The sequence below is a fragment of the Vitis riparia genome, chromosome 12 (assembly GCF_004353265.1).
Source record: "Vitis riparia cultivar Riparia Gloire de Montpellier isolate 1030 chromosome 12, EGFV_Vit.rip_1.0, whole genome shotgun sequence".
Taxonomy (NCBI): domain Eukaryota; kingdom Viridiplantae; phylum Streptophyta; class Magnoliopsida; order Vitales; family Vitaceae; genus Vitis; species Vitis riparia.
In genome coordinates, this window is record NC_048442.1 from 1,740,113 (window position 1) to 1,763,655 (window position 23,543).

The 23,543-nt window shown below is 39.4% G+C and overlaps 2 protein-coding genes across 3 annotated transcripts in view; one reads left to right on the plus strand and one right to left on the minus strand.

Moving 5' to 3' along the window:
* The window catches only part of LOC117927073 (disease resistance protein RPS2-like), a 55,651-nt gene that overhangs the window by 22,977 nt on the left and 9,131 nt on the right, over nt 1-23,543 (minus strand). The gene's annotated exons all lie outside the window — the stretch shown is intronic.
* Nucleotides 15,850-16,329, plus strand: LOC117926807 (secreted RxLR effector protein 161-like). Its single transcript, XM_034846095.1, has one exon. The coding sequence runs from the start codon at nt 15,850-15,852 to the stop codon at nt 16,327-16,329; it is 480 nt and encodes a 159-aa protein (XP_034701986.1).

Here is a 23,543-nt window from a genome sequence, read left to right on the forward strand (position 1 = left end):
AGATGCCCCAACCAAGGTAAAGAGTAACTCCCATAAGGTCGTTGTTTTTGAACAGTGAAGAAGCAAATGATCTATGGTCTCTTCATTCTCAAGACACATAAAGCATCTATTTGCCAAGGACCATCCTCTTTTCTGAACAAGGTCTAGGGTTAAGGCTTTACCCCATGTTGCCTCCCACGCAAAGAAACTGATTTTGGGTTGTACCCACCCATTCCAAATACAACTAGAAGGAAATAAAACAGGGCAGTCCGCTTCTAGAGCAAGGCAGAGAGACTTTGCCGAAAATTTTTCGCTCTTTGTTTCTGTCCAAACCACCATATCCTCTACATCTCCAAGCACTCTCTTCCCATGAAGATGCTCCAAAAATCTTTCCGCCTCCTCCACCTCCCAATCATTTAGAGCTCTTGAAAAGCAGGGGCTCCAACCCCCCCAACCCCCCTCTGCCAAGGGATCCCAAACATCGGCCACCCAAGTTTCCTTTTTAGTAGACAAGGCAAAGAAAGAAGGAAAAGACTCACACAAGATGGAGTCCCCACACCATCTATCCCTCCAAAAGCTCACCCTCCTCCCATTGCCAACTCTAAAAGAGATTCAAGCGCCCACCAACTCCCAAATTCCTTTCCAAAGCCCCACACCATGTGCCTCTTTCACTTCCTGAGAGCTCCAACCCCCTCTATCTTCCCCATACTTTCTTCTAATCACTTGATTCCACAAAGCATCTCTCTTATTTGCGAATCGCCAATTCCATTTGGAAAGGAGAGCCTTATTAAGAATGAAAAGACATTTAACCCCCAATCCCCCTTTCTTTTTATTTAAGCACACCACCTTCCATCTTACTAAGTGTGGTTTTTGCTCCAAGTTGCCACCACCCCAAAGGAAGTCCCTTTGGATTTGCTCTAGTCTTCGTCTAACTAAACTTGGTAACTTCAGCAAGGACATAAAGTAAATAGGGAGATTCGACTAAGTGCTTCGGATTAGAGTTGCTCTCCCTCCTTTTGATAAGTATTGTCCCTTCCACCTGGCCAATCTTTTACTAAACCGTTCTTCCACTCCATCCCACACTGATACTGTCTTAAACGAAGCACCCAAGGGGAGGCCTAGATAAGTGGACGGGAGACTACCCACTCTACAACCAAAGTCCAAGGCAAGATCATCAATATTCTCTATCTTCCCTACTGGAATGAGTTCACTCTTCTCCAAGTTAATTCTCAATCCTGATACGGCCTCAAACCACATAAGCAACCAGCTTAGGTAAGTCAGCTGGTCTTGAGAAGCTTGGCAAAACACCAAGGTGTCATCAACAAACAGCAAGTGGAAAATCTGAACCCTTTCTTCGTTCCTACCCTTCACTTTACAACCCGACATAAAACCTCCATCCACAACCCTTTTAAGAAATGAGCTAAAAACCTTCATGGCTATCACAAAAATATAAGGCGATAGAGGGTCACCTTGCCTCAATCCCTTTGAGCTTTGGAAGAAACCCTTAGACGTTCCATTAATCAACACAGAGAAACTTGCAGTGGATATGCATCACTTAATCCACCCTATCCATTTCTCCCCAAAGCCCATTTTCTACATAACTGTGAGAAGGAAAGACCTGTCCACATTGTCATATGCCTTCTCTATGTCAAGTTTACAGATAAAACCATTCTCATTATTCTTCATAATCGAGTCAATGGCTTCATTAGCTATTAGCACTGCATCTAGAATTTGCCTACCCTCCACAAAGGCCCCTTAAGCCTTAGAAACCACCTTTCCAACCACTTTTTTAAGTCTATTGGCTAAAACCTTAGCCAACCACTTGTACAGGCTTCCCACTAAGCTTATGGGCCTAAAATCCCTCAAATCTTTAGCCCCCACTTTTTTTGGGATTAAAACTAGAAAAGTTGCGTTTAGGCTTTTAACAAATTTGTTGTGATCATGGAACTACCTAAAGAAACTCATCACATTGTCCTTCACAAAGTCCCACGCAAACTGCCAAAAAGCCATTGTGAAGCCATTAGGCCCCAAGGCTTTATCCCCACTACAACCTAACAGCGCGTCATGCACCTCCTCCTCCGTGAACTGCGCCTCTAAAGCATCAACATCCAAATTTTGCAATGTTTCACACTGTAGCCCGAATAAAGAAGGGCGCCAGTCCTCCGGATTGGATAGCAAAGATCTAAAGGCATTCACTATTCCTTCGCTAATCTCATTCTCCTCCGAATGCCAAACAGCATTAATCCTAATTTGGTCCACATTGTTTCTTCTTCTGTGAGCGTTTGCCATCTTGTGGAAAAATCTCGTATTTCTGTCACCCTCTTTCAGCCACACTTTCCTAGATTTTTGTCTCCAAGTCATCACTTCTAATAAAACCCATTTTTTGTATTCTTTCTTCGCTTCTCTTCTAGCATCCATCTCTTCCAAGGACAATCTGTTAGTCTTCTCCTTTGCATCCTAAAACTGCAGCTGATCCAAAGCTAAATTCTTCCTATATTCCACCCTTCCAAAGACATCTCTTTTCCACTCCTTCAGTTTAGACTTTACAACCTTTAGTTTTTCGACCAGAATAAAGCTTGCAGAACCATTATAACTGTCCCTCTCCCACCAAGCCTTCAACAGCTTCTTAAACCCCTCCACTTTGAGCCACATATTCTCAAATTTGAAGGAAGATGGTCCTCTTCTCAACCCCCCTCCTTCTAACATAATTGGGAAGTGGTCAAACACTGGTCTCGGAAGGACACATTGCCTTGAACCACTAAAACGGTAATGCCACTCCTCATTGACCAAAAATCGATCTATCTTTGAGAAAGACTAGTTATTCACCCCTCCACTCCAAGTAAAAGGACCCCCTATCAGGGGTAAATCCTTTAGTTGTAAATCGTCTATTACATTTGAGAATCTTCTCATGTCTGAATTCAAGCTCCCTCCTCTACTGTGCTCTTCAGGGCTTAAGATGACATTAAAATCACCAACAACACACCACGACCCATTCCAAAGACCGTAGATGGCCCTCAACTCATTCCACAAACATTCCTTGTCTCTCCTCATGGTCAGACCATAAACTCCTGTAAAAGTCCACATAAAGCCATCCTCACAGTTTTTAAAATGGCAAGAAATTGAATGTTCTCCATTTTCTAACTCTATCAAATCCAGCACCCTATTATCCCAGAACACCACTATACCACCCGTTGAGCCCCTTTAATCCATAGTTCCCCAATCTAAAAATCTTCCCACTCCTAAGCTCCAAATAAGACCCCTTGACATCTCCTGGATTTTTGTTTCCTGCAAGCAAACCAGGTCCACCCTATTCTTCTTAGTCAAGGCTTGATCACTTTCCTCTTATCACAATTATTAGCCCCTCTAACATACCAAGAAAGAAAATGTATCTTCATTTAAACTTAAGAGCAGTCTCCCCCCCCCCCCCCCCCCCCCCCCCCCAATCCTCTTTCAAGATAATTCATAGTCCATTCCAGTTTTCTCAACTCCCTTTCGAACTTTGAAGATTCCAATTTTCTCATTTACATACCTTCCAGCTTCCCCTTCTGGACTTTCCTTTCTTTCATTCTTCTGAGCAGAAACAGGATCTCCCATTCAAAGCCCTCCGTCGGCATTCCGAGGCATCAGCTAAACTTAGCCAAACAACTCGACTGCCAACTCAGCCCACCCCCTTCGTCCCCTTCCTCCATAATCTCTTGAGGAGCCCTATCCAAAACAACCTTCGTCCCCTCCTCGGTCCTCTCGTTTGCCAACCCCGACAACCCGAAGACCTCCACCTCCCTACCATCCGCCAATATCATTCTAAGAGGACCCAACTCTATTCCTCCAGCTATTTTTGAACCACAACCCCGACTGCAACCCTGATTACTACTCAAAAAGTGCTATTTGATAGCTTGTAATTAACTCTTTTAAACACTTTTGAGTAGTAGTTATTGCTTTTTAACCCAATTAACATATTAAGGACCTTTGCAAGCACTTCTAATCAATTTGTGTTAAGTTTTGGTGTTTTGATAGTTTTTTTATCACCAAAGCAATATGAGATTGAGGAGAGTTATTTGGAATCCATGGCAAAGCAATGGAAAGCTCAGAAACATGAAGAACCAAAGCTTTGAAGTCCTTTGCCATAAGCAAATCCGGAATGCAAGGAAGGGAAGTAAAGAGAAATCTGTCATGAAGCATTTTTTATGACAGTCATGTCAGCCACTTTTGGAGCACTTCCTGAAGTCCAATTTATGCATGCTTATGTCATTTCGAAGCTCAAGAAGTCAACAATCCAATGCTTTAAACGGTGCACGATTCGGAGTTGAAATGAAGGAGTTACATCCATTGGAAGCCAATCACTCCAAGCTGAAGGAAGAATTTTGCACGGCAGCGAAATCATCCTTTTGCTGCGAAATGATTTCGCAGCCATTTTGCATAGTGCTGTGGAATTTCTCCTGAAGTTTCCCGATATTTGCGACCGACACTTTTGGATATTTTGCTTCAGATTTTTTATGTCTAAATCCCCATTTTCTCCTTGTAACCCACCAATTATAGGATTCCTTAGTTATTAAGTTTGGAAAAAGGGTGAATAACCTCAGATATTTTGTTTTGTAATTTTCTTTATATATATCTCTTGGGGAGCCTGTTCTCAGGGAAAACCTTTTGTAATAGTAAGGAATATATTTTACAGAGCACTTGCTCTGCTTTTCATTTATATATTTTTGTTTTCTCATTATTTTTCTTTCTAGCCAATCAAACTCTGAGGATTTTTCCTCAGAGGATGAGAGGCTAGGCTCTTCGTCTCTTGGAGTGAAGAAAGCCGGGTAAGTTTTTGAATGAAAAATTGGAAGTTTTGTTGTTTTAGTTTTTAATGAAGAGAAAGTGTGACCCGTTAATGGTTTTTATTGTTTTTAGTTAACTTAAAACGCCTTTAAATCACCTGGGCTAACACTTGGTAAGGCAAGTGATCTCCGTCCATGGAGATTCACTAGTTTACCCCTTGCGAGCCTCTGAGAGGTGACTTGAAGGTAGGATTTTCTAAAATTGCCAACACTTGGTAAGCTTTTGGACTCCAAGGAGACATCCATTAGTTATCTCTTGCGAGCTTTTGACGGGTAATCCAAGGTTAAAGATCACCTTGAATGGTAAATGCTAAGTGAGAGGCACGAACCATTGCAAGATGCATCAGTGAGAGGGATTTAGTGTTTGAACCCATTAATGGGAAGCATCTGTACAACACCGGTTGGAGAAGGAACTATATGTTAATTCTCTAATGCGAGGAAAAGAAACAAGTGACCGGAACTCCCTTTTTGTATGAGGAATCTGAGCCTAGTGATCTGAAACTCCAAGAAACACTTTTCTTTGTAAGTAAAATCAGTTACTATTTTTGGTTAGTTTAAAACCAAACCTTTTTTTTCATTCAAACATCTTTATGTTTTCTTTTAAAGCTAACATTGAAATGAAAAGGTACCAATTCAGCTTTGAATTAATATCATTTGCAAAGTGAAAACTCATCCTAGTGAACGATCCTAGAGCCACTATGCTATAGTAGCTTTGTCTTTGCTACCCTAGTTCATGGTGTAATAGGTTATAAATTTTGTTGATTACTCCCTCAATCAAGGAGCACCAGCTAGACACGAATCAGCTGAGACACCAATTGGGCACGAATCAAACCCCCCTCTGTGGCGTCAAACAACCCATCCCGCCTAGAAAGAGAAGAAGAAGAAGAGAAAACCTGCTTCCCCAATGAGAAAAGAGGCCGAGAAAGAGAACCTATGTACCTGGACGCCTCCTCCATTAAAGCTTTGTCGGTGAGCATTTTTAGTCTTTGGCGTCGGAGGAGATGACACCTGCTGGAGTCCAAAATTAGCCCCGTCTGGACACCCACAGGTCTCCTCTCAGCAACCCCCACAAGCCCTAGGCTCAAAAGAGTCTTCGACAGTGGGTCGTCCCACAACTAGGCCTTTATGAGATTCCAGAGTGGGTCGGCCCACTTCCACGCAACTCTTTAAGTGCGTGTTTGGTAATGAGCCTGATTGGGACAGCCCACTGTCCTCCATGGAACCTAAATGGCCCTCCTCAATGGGCCTCCTCTGGAGATTTGTCTCCAGCCTGAAAGATATTGAGCTTAAGAGTGATGGCCCATAAACTTCTTTGCTTCCAATCAGGCCCTCCACAATGGGTCTCCTCTCCACTGCCAGCTCCACATCCCAAACCAACATTCCCTTAGCTTTAGCTGCAGACCCAGTTTTTGAATTAATCCCCTAAACAGACTACTACCATATTTTGGTCTTGTCTACCTCTGCCTCTCTTGTCGACATTAAGTCAGAAAGAGGAGCCTCCATGTCTGTCCTATAGAGATTTTCACTATCTTCAGAGGGCACAACCACCTTTGCAAGCTGTCCATTTGGCTGCATCTGTTTCACCATGCTACCGGCGCGTGAAGTCCTTCCTTCTTCTTCCCTAGCCTCTTGCTCCTTCCCCAACCCATTTCTAATCATCGGAAGCACTTCGGTCACCCTTGGCAGCACCTCCCACCACAGTTGAAAAGCAAAACAAGTAGTGTCGAGTACCACTTGCAGGGAACTTGGCCATTCCGTCCCCTCCGACTTCACTAGTAATCTGGTACATTGGAGCTCCTTTAAAACAACAGTGCTTTCATCCACTGCAACGAAGCCCCCACAGCAGTCTCTAATCTTCTTAAAAACTTCCCGGCTCCTAAGATGCAATGGTAATCCCATCACTCTCACCCAAACTTCCTTAAGATGTTCACAACTTTGAGAACAACCCACTTTTGGGTCCCACCTTTCCAAGTGCAAAACCAAATCCTTAAAACATCAGAAACCTCTTAATAACACTTTGTCTGCCTATGTTTTATTCTCAAACTCAATCAAAATAAAAGGGCCCCCCATTCTCGCAAACTTTACTCCTCCTTTGAGTTTCCAGTGACTTTTTCCCCAACTTTCCAGATCACACAGGTGTGGAACTGAAACCAAAGTTTCTCCCCATCTCCCAACAAGGCATCGGTCCAGCAACTCCTTTCTTCTTGACACTTCTTCTTCTCCAAATTGTAGCCATGTTGCTTCCCCTAGCCTTCTCACGCTTGAAACTCCTCTTATATTCACCGCATCAATGTAGGATTTTTCTTTCTTCCTCTTCGAATCCCCATATCTGCTCTCAGTCTTAGAAGATTCAGAAACTTCCCTGGGCTCATCACATGTCGATATTCCAAGTGAGCGAAGTTTTTCATCCAACAAAGCCCAACCTTCCAAGTAACCTTTTCCTTCTGGGAACACTAAACAATGTCTCTTGGCAAGTCTACCACTGAACACAATAAAAATCTGCCAACCTCATTTGCTCGACATTCTAGTTTGAACCTCTTACCTCCATCCTCCTAGCTTTTGACGAATCTCTGCCCAAACTCCTCCCTACAGTTAGCCTTCACCCCCTTCAACAGCCAACACAAGCTGGAAGTTCCAAACCTTATCCACGAAGTGAATCCTCTGCTTCTTTCCATAATGATCCCCTTTAGTTTCTTCCCAAACATATCAACAGAAATTTCAAAAAGACTTGGATTCCACTGCAAACCAACAACTCCCTACTCTTTTTCCCATTATTGCTCTTCTTTGCTACTAATTTGATAGTTCCAACATCAATCTCTCTTCTTCCAACAAATCAACAGTCCCTTCACTGAGCCAAAAGACACAGTAAAGAGGAGAAACCCCGTTGCATGATATAATTTGACCCACAAAGGTGATTCATGAGTTCAAAGATAATAAACAAAACATCTGAAATCACGTAAATGATTAAGCCCGGTATTGGTAAAACGATAATAGCAGCAGTAGAACCCAAATTGTCTCCAATTCCTACTGATTATATCAGCAACACGCCAAGTATAGCATCTCATGGATCTACTAGGAGTGAGTGCAACTTATGGATCTTGGATTCCGGAGCCATGGATCATATGACATTTGATGCACAGGACTTTTGTCAGCATACCGTTCCTAAGCGAACTAGCATTGGGAATGCTAATGGCACTATTTCATCGGTACAAGGGGCTGGAACTGTGATGCTATCACTCTCCAATACATTATTTGTGCCATCCCTATCTCATAAATTGTTTTCTATCAATCAACTTACTAAGGACTTAAATTTTACAGCACTAATGTACCCTGATTTTTGCCTTATCCAGGATATTCTCACGAAAAAAATTATTGGGCATGGTACTAAGAAGGGGGGGCTTTACAATATGGACGACTTCAATATGGGACAGCCACATCATGTGGGACGGTTGGGTGATTCCAGAATAGAACAAATTCAGCTTTAGCATCGACGACTCAGCTATCCATCATTTGGATATTTGAAGCATTTACTACCTAGTTTGCTTTCTGAATTCTCTATCTCAAATTTTCAATGTGAAACATGTATTTTGGCAAAAAGTCATCGGGCAATTTATCCTTTACATAAGAATAAGAGAGATGTTCCTTTTAGCTTAATTCATTCTAATGTGTGGGAACTATCCTCAAAATCTACTCTATCGAGTTATCGTTGATTTTTTTTTTTTTTAGTGATGATTGCACTTGAGTGACACAACTCTACCTATTGAAAAACAAAGATGAGGTTTTTACTGCCTTTTGCTTCTTTCACACAATGATTCAAACCCAATTTTCTACTAAACTCAGAGTCCTTCGCTTTGATAATGGCGATGAATACATGAATCGACAATTCCAGGAGTACTTCCACCAGCATGGGTTGATACATCAGACCTCATGTCCTCATACTCCAAAGCAAAATAGTGTAGTAGAACGTAAGAATAGCCATATTCTCGAGACCACACGTGCCCTCCTATTAAGTACACATATACCTAGTTCTCACTGGCCTGATGCGGTTACAACTGTTGTGCATCTCATCAATCGAATGCCATCTCAGATTCTGGGTTTCAAAACACCTCTACAGGACTTAGCCGCGAGTATATCAATACTTCCGACTATGACACTTCTTCCCCGAACCTTTGGATGCGTTGTCTATGTTCATCTTCACCACAACCAACGCACCAAACTCAACCCTTATGCTCGTCGTTGTCTCGTTCTAGGCTATGCCACCAATCAGAAAGGTTACTGGTGCTATGATCCAACAAACAGGTGGCTCTATGTTACTATGGATGTCACCTTCCTTGAGTCCAAGATGTTCTATCATCCATCCAATTCTTCTCTTCAGGGGAAGACACACGATGAAGAGTTGAATTGGTTCAAGGACATCCCACTGACTACAGAGCCACCAACTACCATAGGTATGGAACAGACTACAAAGCCACCAACGCCAACTACTGAGACACTAACTCCAATCGCTAAGACACCCCCTCATTCTACAGTACCTCATGACCCAACTTCTGAGAATATTCCTGAAGAGATTCCTAAGGTAAGTTTTCCTCTTGTCACAAAATATTTAACTGACGATGGTTATCAATTACCTCCTAGGCACAATTGTGGCAAACCACCAGAATGCTACTCTCTGGATATTAAGACACATAAATCAAAGTACCCGATTCCCAATTACGTCTCAACAGAGAAGCTCTCAAAACCTTTAAAGAGCTTTTCTAATGAATTATCAGTGCATCACATTCCTACAAGCTTAGAGAAGGCTCTATAGGATCCTAAGTGGGACCAAACAATGAAGGAATAAATGGAAGCATTGTTGAAAAACAAGATGTGGATTCTTATCCCTTAACCAAAAGGCCACAAGACAGTGGGGTGCAAATGGGTATTCTCTATCAAATACAAGGCAGATGGGTTGATTGAGCGCTACAAAGCAAGACTTGTAGCGAAAGGATATACGTAAACTTATGGAGTTGACTATATGGAGACCTTTTCGCCTGTAGCCAAGTTGAACATTGTAAGAGTCCTTTTATCCCTTGCAGCAAACCTTGATTGGTCGCTACTCCAATTTGATGTAAAGAATGCATTCCTCCACGGTGACCTCGAGAAAGAAATTTATATGAATACCCCCTGAGTCCATTGAAACGTTTAGCAAGACGGTGTGTAAATTGCAGCGCACCCTGTTCGGCATGAAACAATCTCCACGAGCTTGGTTTGGACTCCTCAGCCTAGCAATGAGAAAGTATGGGTTTTTACAGAGCAATTCTAATCACACTCCATTTCTAAAGCATCAACAAGGCAAGGTAACAACACTAATAGTGTATGTAGATGATATGATCATCACAAGAAATTATACCAAGTTACGAAACTTCAAAAACAGTTGGCAGCAGAGTTTGAAATGAAGAGTTTAGGTGGGTTCAAATATTTTCTAGGAATTGAGGTGGTTCAATCTAAACAAGGCATATTTCTTTCCCAACAAAAGTATACCCTCGATCTATTATCAAAAGTTGGATTGCTAGACTATAAATCAGCAGATGTTCCAATACAACAGAAACACAGGCTTGGAGAATACCCTGACCAGATCCCCACTGATAAAGGTAGATATCAGAGATTGGTTGGAAAACTAATTTATATTTCACATACCCGGCCTAATATTGCCTATGTGGTCTGTGAGTGTTTAGTTAGGTTGGCAATTCCGGACAAAATTCCTAAGTCTCCCTTAACTCGGCTTTCTTATTCCTATTCGGACTACTTGACTTTGAAGACTAAGATTTTGCTAAGAGGCCGAGGTATGTAGCTGAGTGTGTGGTGATTGGATGTGAATCAACCCGGTTTTTAATCTTTAAATGTGTTAGAAAGTTGGGAAAAATTGTTTTTGGTGCAAGGCTTTCATTCCTCTATTTCTGGATCTATCCAGGTGTAGGGGTGGATCTATCCAACTAATGTTTTTTTTATCAAATCTCAACCATTAGATTAAGGGTTTCTTTTTACACTTTAAAAACCAATCTTCTCTCATTTTCTGTAGAGAGAGACTGCTGAAAACGTGGGGAGAGCAGCCACACTCCAAGTGTTCTTCATTTTCTCATTTTTGCTTTCCTAAGTTGGTGTTTTTGATTGCAAAGAAAATCCACTTCTCTTAATGTTTTCAAAACTAGTTTTCAATGGATTTTCTTGAGCAATAAATGGGTTGATTCATTCCTTAATTCAAATCTAAATCTCTCATTCTATTTGGGTTGTGCAAAAACCCATTTTCTTCTTGTGTGGATTCAAGAAAAGGCCGAGATTGAGCTTGGTGCGGACTCCAAGTATGCTCTAAAAGGAGAAGCTGAAAATGAAGGAACTAGTCAAGTATTTCGGGAAGGATTGGTTGGCTTGAGCTAGGTAAAACCTTGTACTCAGTTTTTATTCTTCATAGTGGAGTTTTCAATCGGTGATAGGCCCGTGGTTTTTGATCTCTTCGGAGGTTTTCCACGTTAAAAATCTGGTGTTCATTATCTTTTTCTCTCACTCTATATTTTGGTTTATTTTTGAGGAGTGTTGAAGCATTTGCATGTGTTTTGCATTTATAAATTGTTGGGAGAGTGTTGATGCATACATTATTGCTTGTGGACGTTGTGGATGTTTTGCTTTGTTGAAAAGTTATTAGAAGAAAAAAATTCTTGACATAAAGATAGTCTAAGGTTAGGTCATCTTTGTTGGGAGAATTTAAATTGTTCTACAACACCTATTCACCCCCCTCTAAGTGTAGTTCATTATTGAGATTCACATTTTCAATTGGTATCAGAGCGGGTTTTTAAAAGAAAAAATCATTTTCGGTCCTTGAATCTCAATCATGGAACCTCATCAAGAGGGAGCTTCCATTGGGAGACCACCATTTTTAACCGGCGAAAATTATTCTCATTGGAAAGTGAGAATGCAATATTTTCTCAAAATGCAAAGTGAAAAAGTTTGGAATGCCATTGAATTTGGTTGGTCTCCACCTAAGGTGTTGGATAGAGAAGGAAGACCAACTAATGTTATCAAGCCTAAGTTGGAATGGGATAGAGGTGATAATGAAGCTAGTGAGAACAATGCTAGAGCCATGTATTCTATCTTTAATGCCATTAGCACGGATGAATTCCGTAGGATAGCCACATGTACTTCGGCTAAGGAGGCTTGGGATATCCTCCAAGTGACTCATGAAGGCACTAATGCTGTGAAAGTGTCCAAACTTCAAATGTTAACCTCTAGGTTTGAGACAATTAGGATGGAGGATCATGAGAACTTTGGAGAGTTCTATGCAAAACTGATGGACATTGTGAATTCTAGTTTTAATCTAGGTAAGCCCATCCCTAATTCCAAAGTGGTTAGAAAAATTCTAAGATCTCTTCCGGAGAGATTTAGAGCAAAAGTCACTGCCATTGAAGAGTCCAGGGATGTGGATTCCTTGAAAGTGGATGAACTTGTGGGTTCACTCCAAACCTTTAAAATGACTCTTGGATCACCTAGGAAATCAAAGGGCATTGCCTTGAATGCCATTAAAGAGGAGTCCTTAGGTTTCGAAGGTGAGGGTAATGAGAAAATGTCGGATGGAGAGGTTGCTAGATTTGCTAGAAAATTCAAAAAATACATGAAGTTCAGGAAATATAAGAAGAAGTCCAAGGAAGATGCTAAAAAATGGAATAATTCAATGGGAAAATCAAATGTAAAAGACAAAAAGAAAGACAAGAGTGTCAAAAAGGGTCTTGAGGTTGAATGCTTCAAGTGTGGAGGAAAGGGACACTATGCTACAGAATGTCCCTCAAAGAAAAAAGGAAAGAAAGCCATGCAAGTCACTTGGAGTGACTCAGAATCATGTCAATCTAGTGAAAAAGAATCCAATGCCAGTGAGGAATGCACTAATTTCACAGCCTTTATGGCAAGTGTCATTGATGAACCACTCAAAAAAGGAGGTACTTAGTGAGTCTTGTGAGTCAAGTGACTCAAATGGTGATGAGATGAGTTTTGACTCTGCATATGAGACTTTGTACAAGGAGTGCTTAAGTCTCAAACAGGAACAAGTTGAGTGGAAGACTTCTAAAAGGAGTTTAATCAATGAGATTAAAACTCTAAAGGGAGAGAAAAAATCTTTGCTAGATAAGATTGCCTTTCTTGAGGGCGAACACTTTGACATGAAGAAAATGTGTGATGAATTGAAGAGTGAAAATCAAGTGTTTAAGAATGAGTTGAGTCTTAGGAAAGAAGAGTCACATCCTAGCTCTAAAAGACTTAGTGATTTGATCAATTTAGGGAGGAAATCATTTGATAAAAGAGGCTTAGGTTTTGTTGATGAAGCTACCACTCCAAGCAGTGGTAAAACAATTTTTGTCAAGTCTTGTGAAGAAGTGGTCCCTAAGAAAATTCCTCCAAAACTGAAACTTCATTGCACTCATTGCACTAAAATGGGACACACCATTGATAGATGTTATGCTAGGATGTTTGAGAGTTTCCAAAGAAAGTTGACCAACCTAATGAATGAATCATTCACTTTGAGAAATAGGTTGTTACAAGGAGGCAAGAGAGTGTTCAAGAGAGATTCAAATGTCCCTCATTATAGTGGCTTCCAAGGAAGCACTTCAAATGGAATGACCAAAGTCACAAATGTAAAACAAATATGGGTGAAAAAGAGTGAGCTTAATTGCCTTGTTGTTCACACTGCACTTAGAGCTAGTGAGTTACACTCATGGTATTTTGATAGTGGTTGTTCACGTCATATGACAGGTAATAGATCATTCTTCACTATTTTCACTGAATTTGATGGAGAAAATGTGACTTTTGGTGATGGCAATGTTGCTAGTGTGAAAGGGAAAGGCACAATTTGTGCTCCCGGGATTCCTAACTTGAAGAGGTTTTGTATGTGGAAGGATTGAAAGCTAACTTGATTAGCATTAGTCAAATATGTGACAAGAAGTTCAATGTTCAATTTTCAAAAAATTTCTGTAAAGTGTTTGATTTGAATGGAAATTGTGTGATGATTGGTTGAGAACTTCTGATAATGCTATGCTGTTTGTCAAAATTCTTCTACCTCTTTTGCTTCTTCTCTGTGTGTGGTAGTTAAAAATTGAATCAATTGATTTGTGGCACCGTAGGTTGGGTCATTTAAACTACCGTGACTTGATGAAGGTTGCAAATAATGAAGTCATCAAAGGGATTCCTAAGCTTGGAAAACCCTCTAATCCTATTTGTGGTCCTGTCAAAAGGGAAAACAAACAAGGAGTACACATAAGAGAGTTGATGAAATTTTGACCTCTAAACTTTAGAACTCTTACATGTGGACCTCATGGAACAATGAGAACTGAGAGTTTAGGGGCAAGAAATACATTTTGGTGATAGTTGATGACTATTCTAGGTATGCATGGGTTGCATCCTAAGAGATAAGAGTGAGGCATTCATAAATTTCAAGGACATTGGTTTGAAAATTCAAAATGAAAAAGGGCATCTCATTGAAAGAATTAGGAGTGATAGGGGGAGAGAATTTGACAATTCAAATTTTTTGAATTTTGTCATTCTCTAGGAATCAAACATGAGTTTTCCGCTCCTAGAACACCTCAACAAAATGGGTAGTGAGAGAAAAAATCGTTCCTTCAAGAAATGGCCCGAACAATGCTAAATCAGCATGAACTCCCTACACATTTTTGGGCTGAAGCCATCAACACCACTTGTTATACTTCCAATAGAACTCACATGCGTCCTCATACTAGGAAGACTTGTATGAGCTGTGGAGAGGTAAAAAACCCAGTGTGAAGTACTTTAGGGTGTTTGGAAGTAGATGCTATGTCTTGAAAGATCATGAAAATCTTGGAAAGTTTGAATCCAAGAGTGAAGAAGGGATATTCTTAAGATATTCCTCCAAAAGTCGGGCATATAGAGTATACATTTTGAGTTCAAAATGTATGGTGGAATCAATCAATGTGATTGTGGATGATATAGGATCAAGGTCAAGAGAGTGTGATGATGATAGAATTGATGTGTCAAAAGATATTGAAGTGATTGAAGAAAAATCTGAAGATGAAGAAAAGAAAGATGAGCAAGGAAAGAAAGAGATAGGGGAGAATTGAGCCATCAAAGAAAAATAAGTCAAGGGTACCTAAGAACCATCCTTTGAGCAATGTGATTGGGAACTATGAGGATAGGATGTAACAAGGAGACAATCCAAGCTAAATGAGGTAAGTTATGTTTGCTATACTCCCAAATTGAACCAAAAAATGTTGAAGAAGCCTTGAATGATGAAGCTTGGGTAGATGCTCTTCATGAAGAGCTAAATCAATTTTCTAGAAATGATGTTTGGTTCTTAGTGCCTAGACGAAAAGATGTGAATGTCATTAGAACAAAATGGATTTTCAAAATAAGATGGATGAAAATGTGTGATTGTGAGAAATAAAGCTAGGTTAGTTGCTCAAGGGTTCAAGCAAATTGAGGGAATTGATTTTGATGAAACCTTTGCTCCAGTTGCAAGACTTGAATCCATTCGAATACTCTTAGCTGTAGCTTGTGTATGGAATTTAAATTGTTTCAAATGGATGTTAAGAGTGCCTTTCTAAATGGGATCCTTAATGAAGAAGTGTATGTGGAGCAACCTAAAGGGTTTCAAGACCCTAGGTATCCAAATCATGTCTATAGACTTAGAAAAGCTCTCTATGGTTTAAAGCAAGCTCCTAGAGCTTGGCATGAAAGACTCACATCCTATCTTCTTAAGAAAGGATTCATGAGAGGGGAGCTGATCGAACATTGTTCATTAGAAGAAATGATGAAGTGTTCTTGTAGCACAAATCTATGTGGATGACATTGTGTTTGGCTCTACCTCCAGTGAGTGCGCTTTAGATTTGCCAAAGAGATGAAAAGTGAGTTTGAGATGAGCATGGTAGGAGAATTGACCTATTTTCTTGGTTTCCAAGTGAAACAACTCAAGGATGGGATTTTCCTATCCCAATCCAAGTATGCAAGGGAACTTGTCAAAAAGTTTGGGCTTGAGTCAACTAAACATTTTAGGACACCAATGCCTACCAACCTAAAGCTAAGTAAGGATGAATCCGGGAAAGGGGTAGAGGAAACATTGTATAGGAGCATGATTGGTAGTCTCTTGTACCGCACTGCTAGTAGACCGGACATAGCTTTTAGTGTTGGAGTGTGTGCTAGGTATCAGGCATGTCCTAAGGAATCTCATCTCATAACTCTTAAGCGTATCATTAGGTACATTGCTGGTACTTTAGAGCTGGGTCTTTGGTATCCATTTGACACTCATTCTGATGTAGCTTGCTACACTGATGCCGATTGGGCTGGAAATGTGGATGATAGGAAAAGCACTTCAGGTGGTTGTTTCTATATTGGAAATTGTTTGGTTGCTTGGATGAGTAAGAAGCAAAACTCTGTTTCGCTTTCCACAGCTGAAGCGAATACATTGCTGCCGGTAGTTATTGTTCCCAGCTTTTGGATCAAGCAAATGTTGAGAGACTATGGATTGATCAAGGAACCATGATAGTGTTTTGTGACAATACTAGTGCAATCAACATCTCCAAAACCCTGTTCTGCACTCTAGAACAAAACACATTGACATTAGACATCACTTCATTCGTGACTTAGTTGAAGACAAAGTGGTGTCATTGGAATATGTTCCAACTGAGGGTCAAATTGTTGATATTCTTACTAAACCTTTGGATGTGTCTAGGTTTGAATCACTTAGAAAGTCCATAGGTTTATGCACAATCAATTGACTTTCTCTAGGACTTGTCTAGGACACCTTCTTGCATATCCTTGAGTCCTAGTTGTCTTCCTATGTTCCTAACTTTAATCAAGTTGATGTCCTGTTGTTTTGATTCAATCCTTTCTTCATTTTTCATAAATTTCAACATTTGTTGAGTTCATGAGAGTGACATGCTTACACTTTTGTTAAGAGTTAAATTGACTCTTAATGATCTTGAAAGCTTCAGATGTTTTTATCTCCATGGCTTGATTGGTAAACATGATATTGAATCCTTGCTATTTTGATTTGATTAGATAAACCTCAAAAGGTTAGCTTCATTTCTTTTAAGTGAGTAACAGCTCATGGTTGAACCTTGTGACTACATAAATTGTGAGTAATGTTCTTTATAGTCTAAATGCAAACTTATGTTTATCTAATGAGCATTAAAAAGTGAGTAAAGTCATCTAGAATATCCTTGAGTGTTTAAGATTATTCTTCCTTGATTGTTTGCCCTCTCTTTGAAATTAAAAAAAAAAAAAAAAAAAAGGAAGAAAAGAAAAATATTAAGTTTCCCAGAATGGTTATGGCTTCTTGGAAATGTTTCAAGAGTTAAAAAGCCTTCATTGCAAGAGTGGGACATCCCTTATGTTGTTATGTTGTAAAGGCCACCTTAGTGATCCTCAAATTTAAAATTAAAAAAAAAAAAAATGATCCTAAGAGTGAAGCTCATGTTTGTGAAATCATTTCAATGCTCAATGTGAAAAACAAATGTTGTATGAATTTTTTTTGGGATGTGAATAAGCCGTGTTAAACAGAAATCCGGCCAAGAGAGGTGCAAATTGACTTCTTGGAATATTATCTTGAATTTCTCTAGAAGGAAGTGTGTCTTGAAAATGATTTTTTCTTTATGGGTGGATATAGGTTTATAAGTGGAAAGAAATTAACATACTCACTATTTTATGGCGTCATGAGTAAGTCTTCCTTGAGCTTAAACATACTTGTTAGAATGTTGATAATCATTTGTTTTTTACCTATTCATTTAATAAATTTGGAAGGTTCTTCAATCTTTATGTTATTAATTTTGTCTAAAGTTAAGCTCTTGGTAGCATTCTTGTTCAATATGAATCAATTCTAACTCATTGATTGAAAGATAAGTATGTCATCCTATTGAATCTTAGCTATGGTGAATTAAATTTTCAATGTTTGGAAAGCTTGTTGGTTTCTTGTGTTTTTGTTGTAAATTTTTGCCTAAGTCATTTTTCAGTAGGGTGTCGATCGATCTGCTGAATGTGTGGATCGATCCACTGTGTGCACAGTCTTTGACCGAGAGCCCTTGAACGATGTGTGGATCGATCCACCAAGATCGATACCACTTGACTCCAACACTTAGAAATTTTTTTGTGAAAAGTTTCCTGCAGTTGCACAATCTTGTTCCTTCACCGAGAGCTCTTGAACGAAGTGTAGATCGATCCACCAAGATCGATACCACTTATGCATTTGTGTCAAATTCCATTTTTGCCCTCATCTGGTTCAACTCCTTTGTTTAATGAATCAGGGGTATTTTTGTCATTTTTTATATATTAAAAAAAATAAAATAAAATAAAATAAAAAACCTCAAAATCCCTAAACATTTTTCTTTATTTTGTGTGAAAATTTCCAATTGTGTCCCCATATGTTACACTCATGGGCTAAATGGATGAGGGGCATTTTGGTAATTAAAAGTTTTAAAAAAAAAAAATTTGAAATGTCAAAAACCCCAAAATCTGGTTACTCGTCTCATTCTTTCCAAGCCCTAGGGTTTTCGACTTTTCGTTCCAGAGAAGAACCCTTCGTCTCTACTATTCGCCGTCGTTTGGTTCGATCTGGCCGTTGTCACCGGAAATCTTCCCCGTGCACAACTCTCATTCTCATTTCTGTCTGCTGCCGGCGTTTCGATGTACTGTTAGCTCGTCTCGTCTCATTTTTTTTCTTCTCTGTTTGTCACCTGTTTGTCGCCGACCTGCATTTCCACTTTCGGTAGTCGACATTCGTTCCAGCTTTTCTTGTGGTATCACTGATCTGATATCTTCCCCGTCAAAGGATTGCTGATCTGGTAGCCCTGGTCGTCACAGCTTTTCTCGTGTGTACAGGTTGGTTTTTCTTCCATTGTGTTGTTGGTTAGTTTTTGTGTGAGATTTTCTCACAATAGGCTATTTGAGTGGATTATTTGGGAAATATGCCTCCAAAAGGTCGTAAGAGTAAAGCCCCTGTTAAAGGGTCATCCTCTAGAACCTCAAAAGGTGCTCGAGATGAAAATTTACCCATCATTCCTTCTATCCAGCCTCCTAGTATCCCCAAGGCTCCTGCAAAAACTTCCATTGATGGGATTCCCTTCAATGCTTTCCCGGCAAAATTGTGTAGAGACCAGTACACTAAGGTTTATCGTTAAAGGTCTCTTGTTCTTGAGAGACAACTTCATTTAGAATCTTTTCTCGACACACCAATTCTGGACCTGTTTGTAGAACTAGGATGGCTTCCTTTAGCAAACTTCACTGGGTCTGCTTGTGCTCCTATTGTCCGAATGTTTTATTCAAACATTATTGAGCATGACTTGGATCAATCCTACCTCCAGTCAAGTCTTTTTGGAGTTGTTGTTAAAGTCACCCCTAAGATAATTGCTGAAGTCTTAGGCGTCCCGTTGGTTCAGGCACCCTCTGTGAGTGATTTGGAAATCACCTCTGACCTGTTGGATAGAGTGTCTATTGACTTATAGGGAGAGGTCCGAGGTCAGCTAGGCTCAGGGGTGCACACTGGTAGTCTATCTCGTCCTGCTTGGGTGTTAGCTACTTTTCTATCATTCTCAATTTATCCCTCCTCTCATCGGGCAAACATTTGTAAGAATGGTTGCATTCTCTTGTCTCGTATCCTTCATCGGGAACCCATCAATCTAGCATCTTGCATTTTAGATGAGATGATTTTTCGAGGTGATCCTACAGTGTCTAAGAAGGAGGTTCTTCCCTTTGGCATTTTAATCACACAAATCTGCCAAAGGGCTGGAGTTGTATTTCCTGTAAATTCTCCTTTTCTTGTGCCAATGGGTCCCATTGATACCTCTTCTTGGAATCGACGTCAAGCACAGATTAAAGGTGCTCTTGGTTTTAAGAAGAAGGTGTGCCATAGTAGAGCCAAGAGAAAATTTGGTGAAAGTGATGCTGATTCAGATGTAGATTCCAATGTCCTAGCTCAACTTTGTGCTAGGTTTGATGCTTTGGATGAAAAGATTTCTGCTCAATCCACCTTATTGTCTGAGCAGATTTCTCAACTCCAGTCTTATATGGAGAGAGGCTTCTCTCTAATTGATGGACAAATGCTTTGTAACATGGATCAGCTGCATGCTCTTGAAGATCTTGTCCATAAGCATCTCTCTTAGCCAAGTAGCAGCTAGTTATTATTTTTTGGACAGCTCTTAGTCTTGTGTACTTTGCTTATCATGTTAATTTTAGTCTACTTATGTACATGGCTTATTTTGGACAACTCTTTGTCTCATTCTGGGACAAAAAGGGGGAGACATTTTACACTTGACATGTAGTTGATCATGACATTGTGTTTTGTGCTTTGGATATTTGATATGTTGATCATGATCATATTGTTTTGTATTTGTGGATATTGGACATGGTTATTTTGACTCATGAATGCATATTGACTATCTTTAGGCAAATGATCTTTGTGGATATATGTGGATGTATGTGGATATCTATGTGTTAATTTATTCAAATCTTGTGGAAGTGCCTTGGAATATGTACAGGTGCTACTAATGGTTTTCTTGAGATTTATTTGCAGGTATTGTAGTACCTAGGTTGTGGTTTTGAGTGAGTGAGGGGCCTTGTATGAGAGTTGGGTGGGGCTTACTTACTTGTACTCATTCGTGTTGTAAAGGGTTTTGTCCCAGAATTTCCAAAGGGGGAGATTGTGAGTGTTTAGTTAGGTTGGCAATTCCGGACAAAATTCCTAAGTGTCCCTTAACTCGGCTTTCCTATTCCTATTCGGACTACTTGACTTTGAAGACTAAGATTTTGCTAAGAGGCCGAGGTATGTAGCTGAGTGTGTGGTGATTGGATGTGAATCAACCTGGTTTTTAATCTTTAAATGTGTTAGAAAGTTGGGAAAAATTATTTTTGGTGCAAGGCTTTCATTCCTCTGTTTCTGGATCTATCCAGGTGTAGGGGTGGATCTATCCAACTAATGTTTTTTTGATCAAATCTCAGCCATTAGATTAAGGGTTTCTTTTTACACTTTAAAAACCAATCTTCTCTCATTTTCTGTAGAGAGAGACTGCTGAAAACGTGGGGAGAGCAGCCACACTCCAAGTGTTCTTCATTTTCTCATTTTTGCTTTCCTAAGTTGGTGTTTTTTATTGCAAAGAAAATCCACTTCTCTTAATGTTTTCAAAACTAGTTTTCAATGGATTTTCTTGAGTAATAAATGGGTTGATTCATTCCTTAATTCACATCTAAATCTCTCATTCTATTTGGGTTGTGCAAAAACCCATTTTCTTCTTGTGTGGATTCAAGAAGAGGCCGAGATTGAGCTTGGTGCGGACTCCAAGTATGCTCTAAAAGGAGAAGCTGAAAATGAAGGAACTAGTCAAGTATTCCGGGAAGGATTGGTTGGCTTGAGCTAGGTAAAACCTTGTACTCGGTTTTTATTCTTCATAGTGGAGTTTTCAATCGGTGATAGGCCCGTGGTTTTTGATCTCTTCGGAGGTTTTCCACGTTAAAAATCTGGTGTTCATTATCTCTTTCTCTCACTCTATATTTTGGTTTATTTTTGAGGAGTGTTGAAGCATTTGCATGTGTTTTGCATTTATAAATTGTTGGGAGAGTGTTGATGCATACATTATTGCTTGTGGACGTTGTGGATGTTTTGCTTTGTTGAAAAGTTATTAGAAGAAAAAAATTCTTGACATAAAGATAGTCTAAGGTTAGGTCATCTTTGTTGGAAGAATTTTAAATTGTTCTACAACACCTATTCACCCCCCTCTAGGTGTAGTTCATTATTGAGATTCACATTTTCATGGTCAATGTAGTGAGTCAATTCATGCATTGCCCTAGTGAAGACCATATGAATGCAGTGACTCAAATTTTGAGATATCTTAAGGGAACCCCAAGAAGGGGAATTATGTTCTCAAAGAATGGACACCTGGAAATTATGAGGTATATTGACGTTGACTGGGCAAAAAATATCTCCGACAAGAAATCCACATCAGGCTACTTCAGATTTGTTGGAGGAAACCTGGTAACATGGAGAAGTAGAAAACAGAAAGTCATAGCACTATCTAGTGCAGAGGCGGAGTTTCGAGGAATGGCTAAGGGGTTGTGTGAGTTACTCTGGCTAAGAAGATTGTTGACAAAAATTGGCTTTCATCCCAGTTGCGAGATGAACTTGCTTTGTGATAACAAGGCAACCATTGATATTGCCCATAACTCAGTCCAACATGATCGAACTAAGCATGTGGAAGTAAACCAACATTGTATCAAGCAGAACTTAGAAGCTAAGATAATCCAATTCCCATTTTTCAAGTCAGAAGACCAACTAGTAGACATCCTCACTAAGGCGGTGTGTAGTAAGGCCTTTCACAACTCACTTGACAAGTTGGGCATTAGCAACATCTATGCACCAACTTGAGGGGGAGTGTGAACATGAGTTGTATAATCCTTACGTTACAGACATAAGCGAAGGGATCAGATTACTACAACCCCTCTACTCTACAGGGTCAACTTTCCTTAAACATTTCTAGACAAATTTAGATCATATATGGGCTATATATATTGAGCTCCTTTGTAACCATTTTAATAGAGCAATTGAATATACAAATCCCATTATACAAATTATTCCATTTCTCGTCAAAACAATATCCCAATGTTGTAGGGATTTAGTTCACTGTTTTTAGCCTATATATTTTCCCTTGTATGTTGGTAAATTAATTAATAATGTTCCCAAATTTTCACAATTATCATTTAATTCATTCTATAAAATGGTATGATGAATCTCTCAAAATGAAGATTGAAAAAGTTAGTTGGGAAGCCTCACATAAAAGTTTGTTGGATGAATTGAATGAAGTAAAAAATGAACAGACAATGCATGACCAAATTGACTTTTCTTGAAATAAAGGATGCTACATGTTTAAAGAACTTACATAATGTAATAGCAACCAATGAAGAACTGAGTTCTAAGAAAAGTTATTACACCCTAGTTCTAAAATTCTTGATCATTATTGAATTGAGGGAAGTCTTGTAGTTATGAAAATAAACCTATAATATGTTGATGAAGTTACAATTCTAAGTGGAGTAAGGACTACCTTGGTAAAGACCAAACGGATTGTGTCTCTAAAAGGACCACACTCAATATCAAGCACTAAATACCACCACTATGGAAGACTATAATTTGATGTTAATAGATGCTACAAATGAATGTTTAATAACTTACCATCTAAGTTGAATCAACTTATGAGAGTGTCACATAAATTGAAAAATAGAGTGTTGAATAGAAATGTTAATTTCAAGCCAAAGTATAGTACAAAATCGGTCTAAGACCTAAATTCATCATGTTGAAAAGATGTCCAAGTCTAAGATGAAAAGGGTTAGGTTAAAAAGGATAGTCTCAAGTCTCTAGTTGTGTATATGATCCTTTGAGCTAAAGAGTCTTATACATGGTACTTGGATAGTGAGTATCTAAGCACTTAACTAGAATAAGGTCTTAGCTTATTGCCTTTGAAGCATTAGAAAGGGAAATGTAACTTTTCCATATTGGAATACCATTAAAGATCATGGAAGGCAAGGGACTATTAAAGCCTATAGTTTACCCATTCTTATTCACATGTTTTATGTTTAGGACTCGAAAGCTAACTTGGTAAGCATTAATTAGATTTGTAAAACCATTATAATGTGAGGTTCACTCTTGATTAATGCCTAATAAAAGACAAAAGAGGTGAGTTAATGTAATTGTTACATTGGTAATTTGCTCCAAAAATG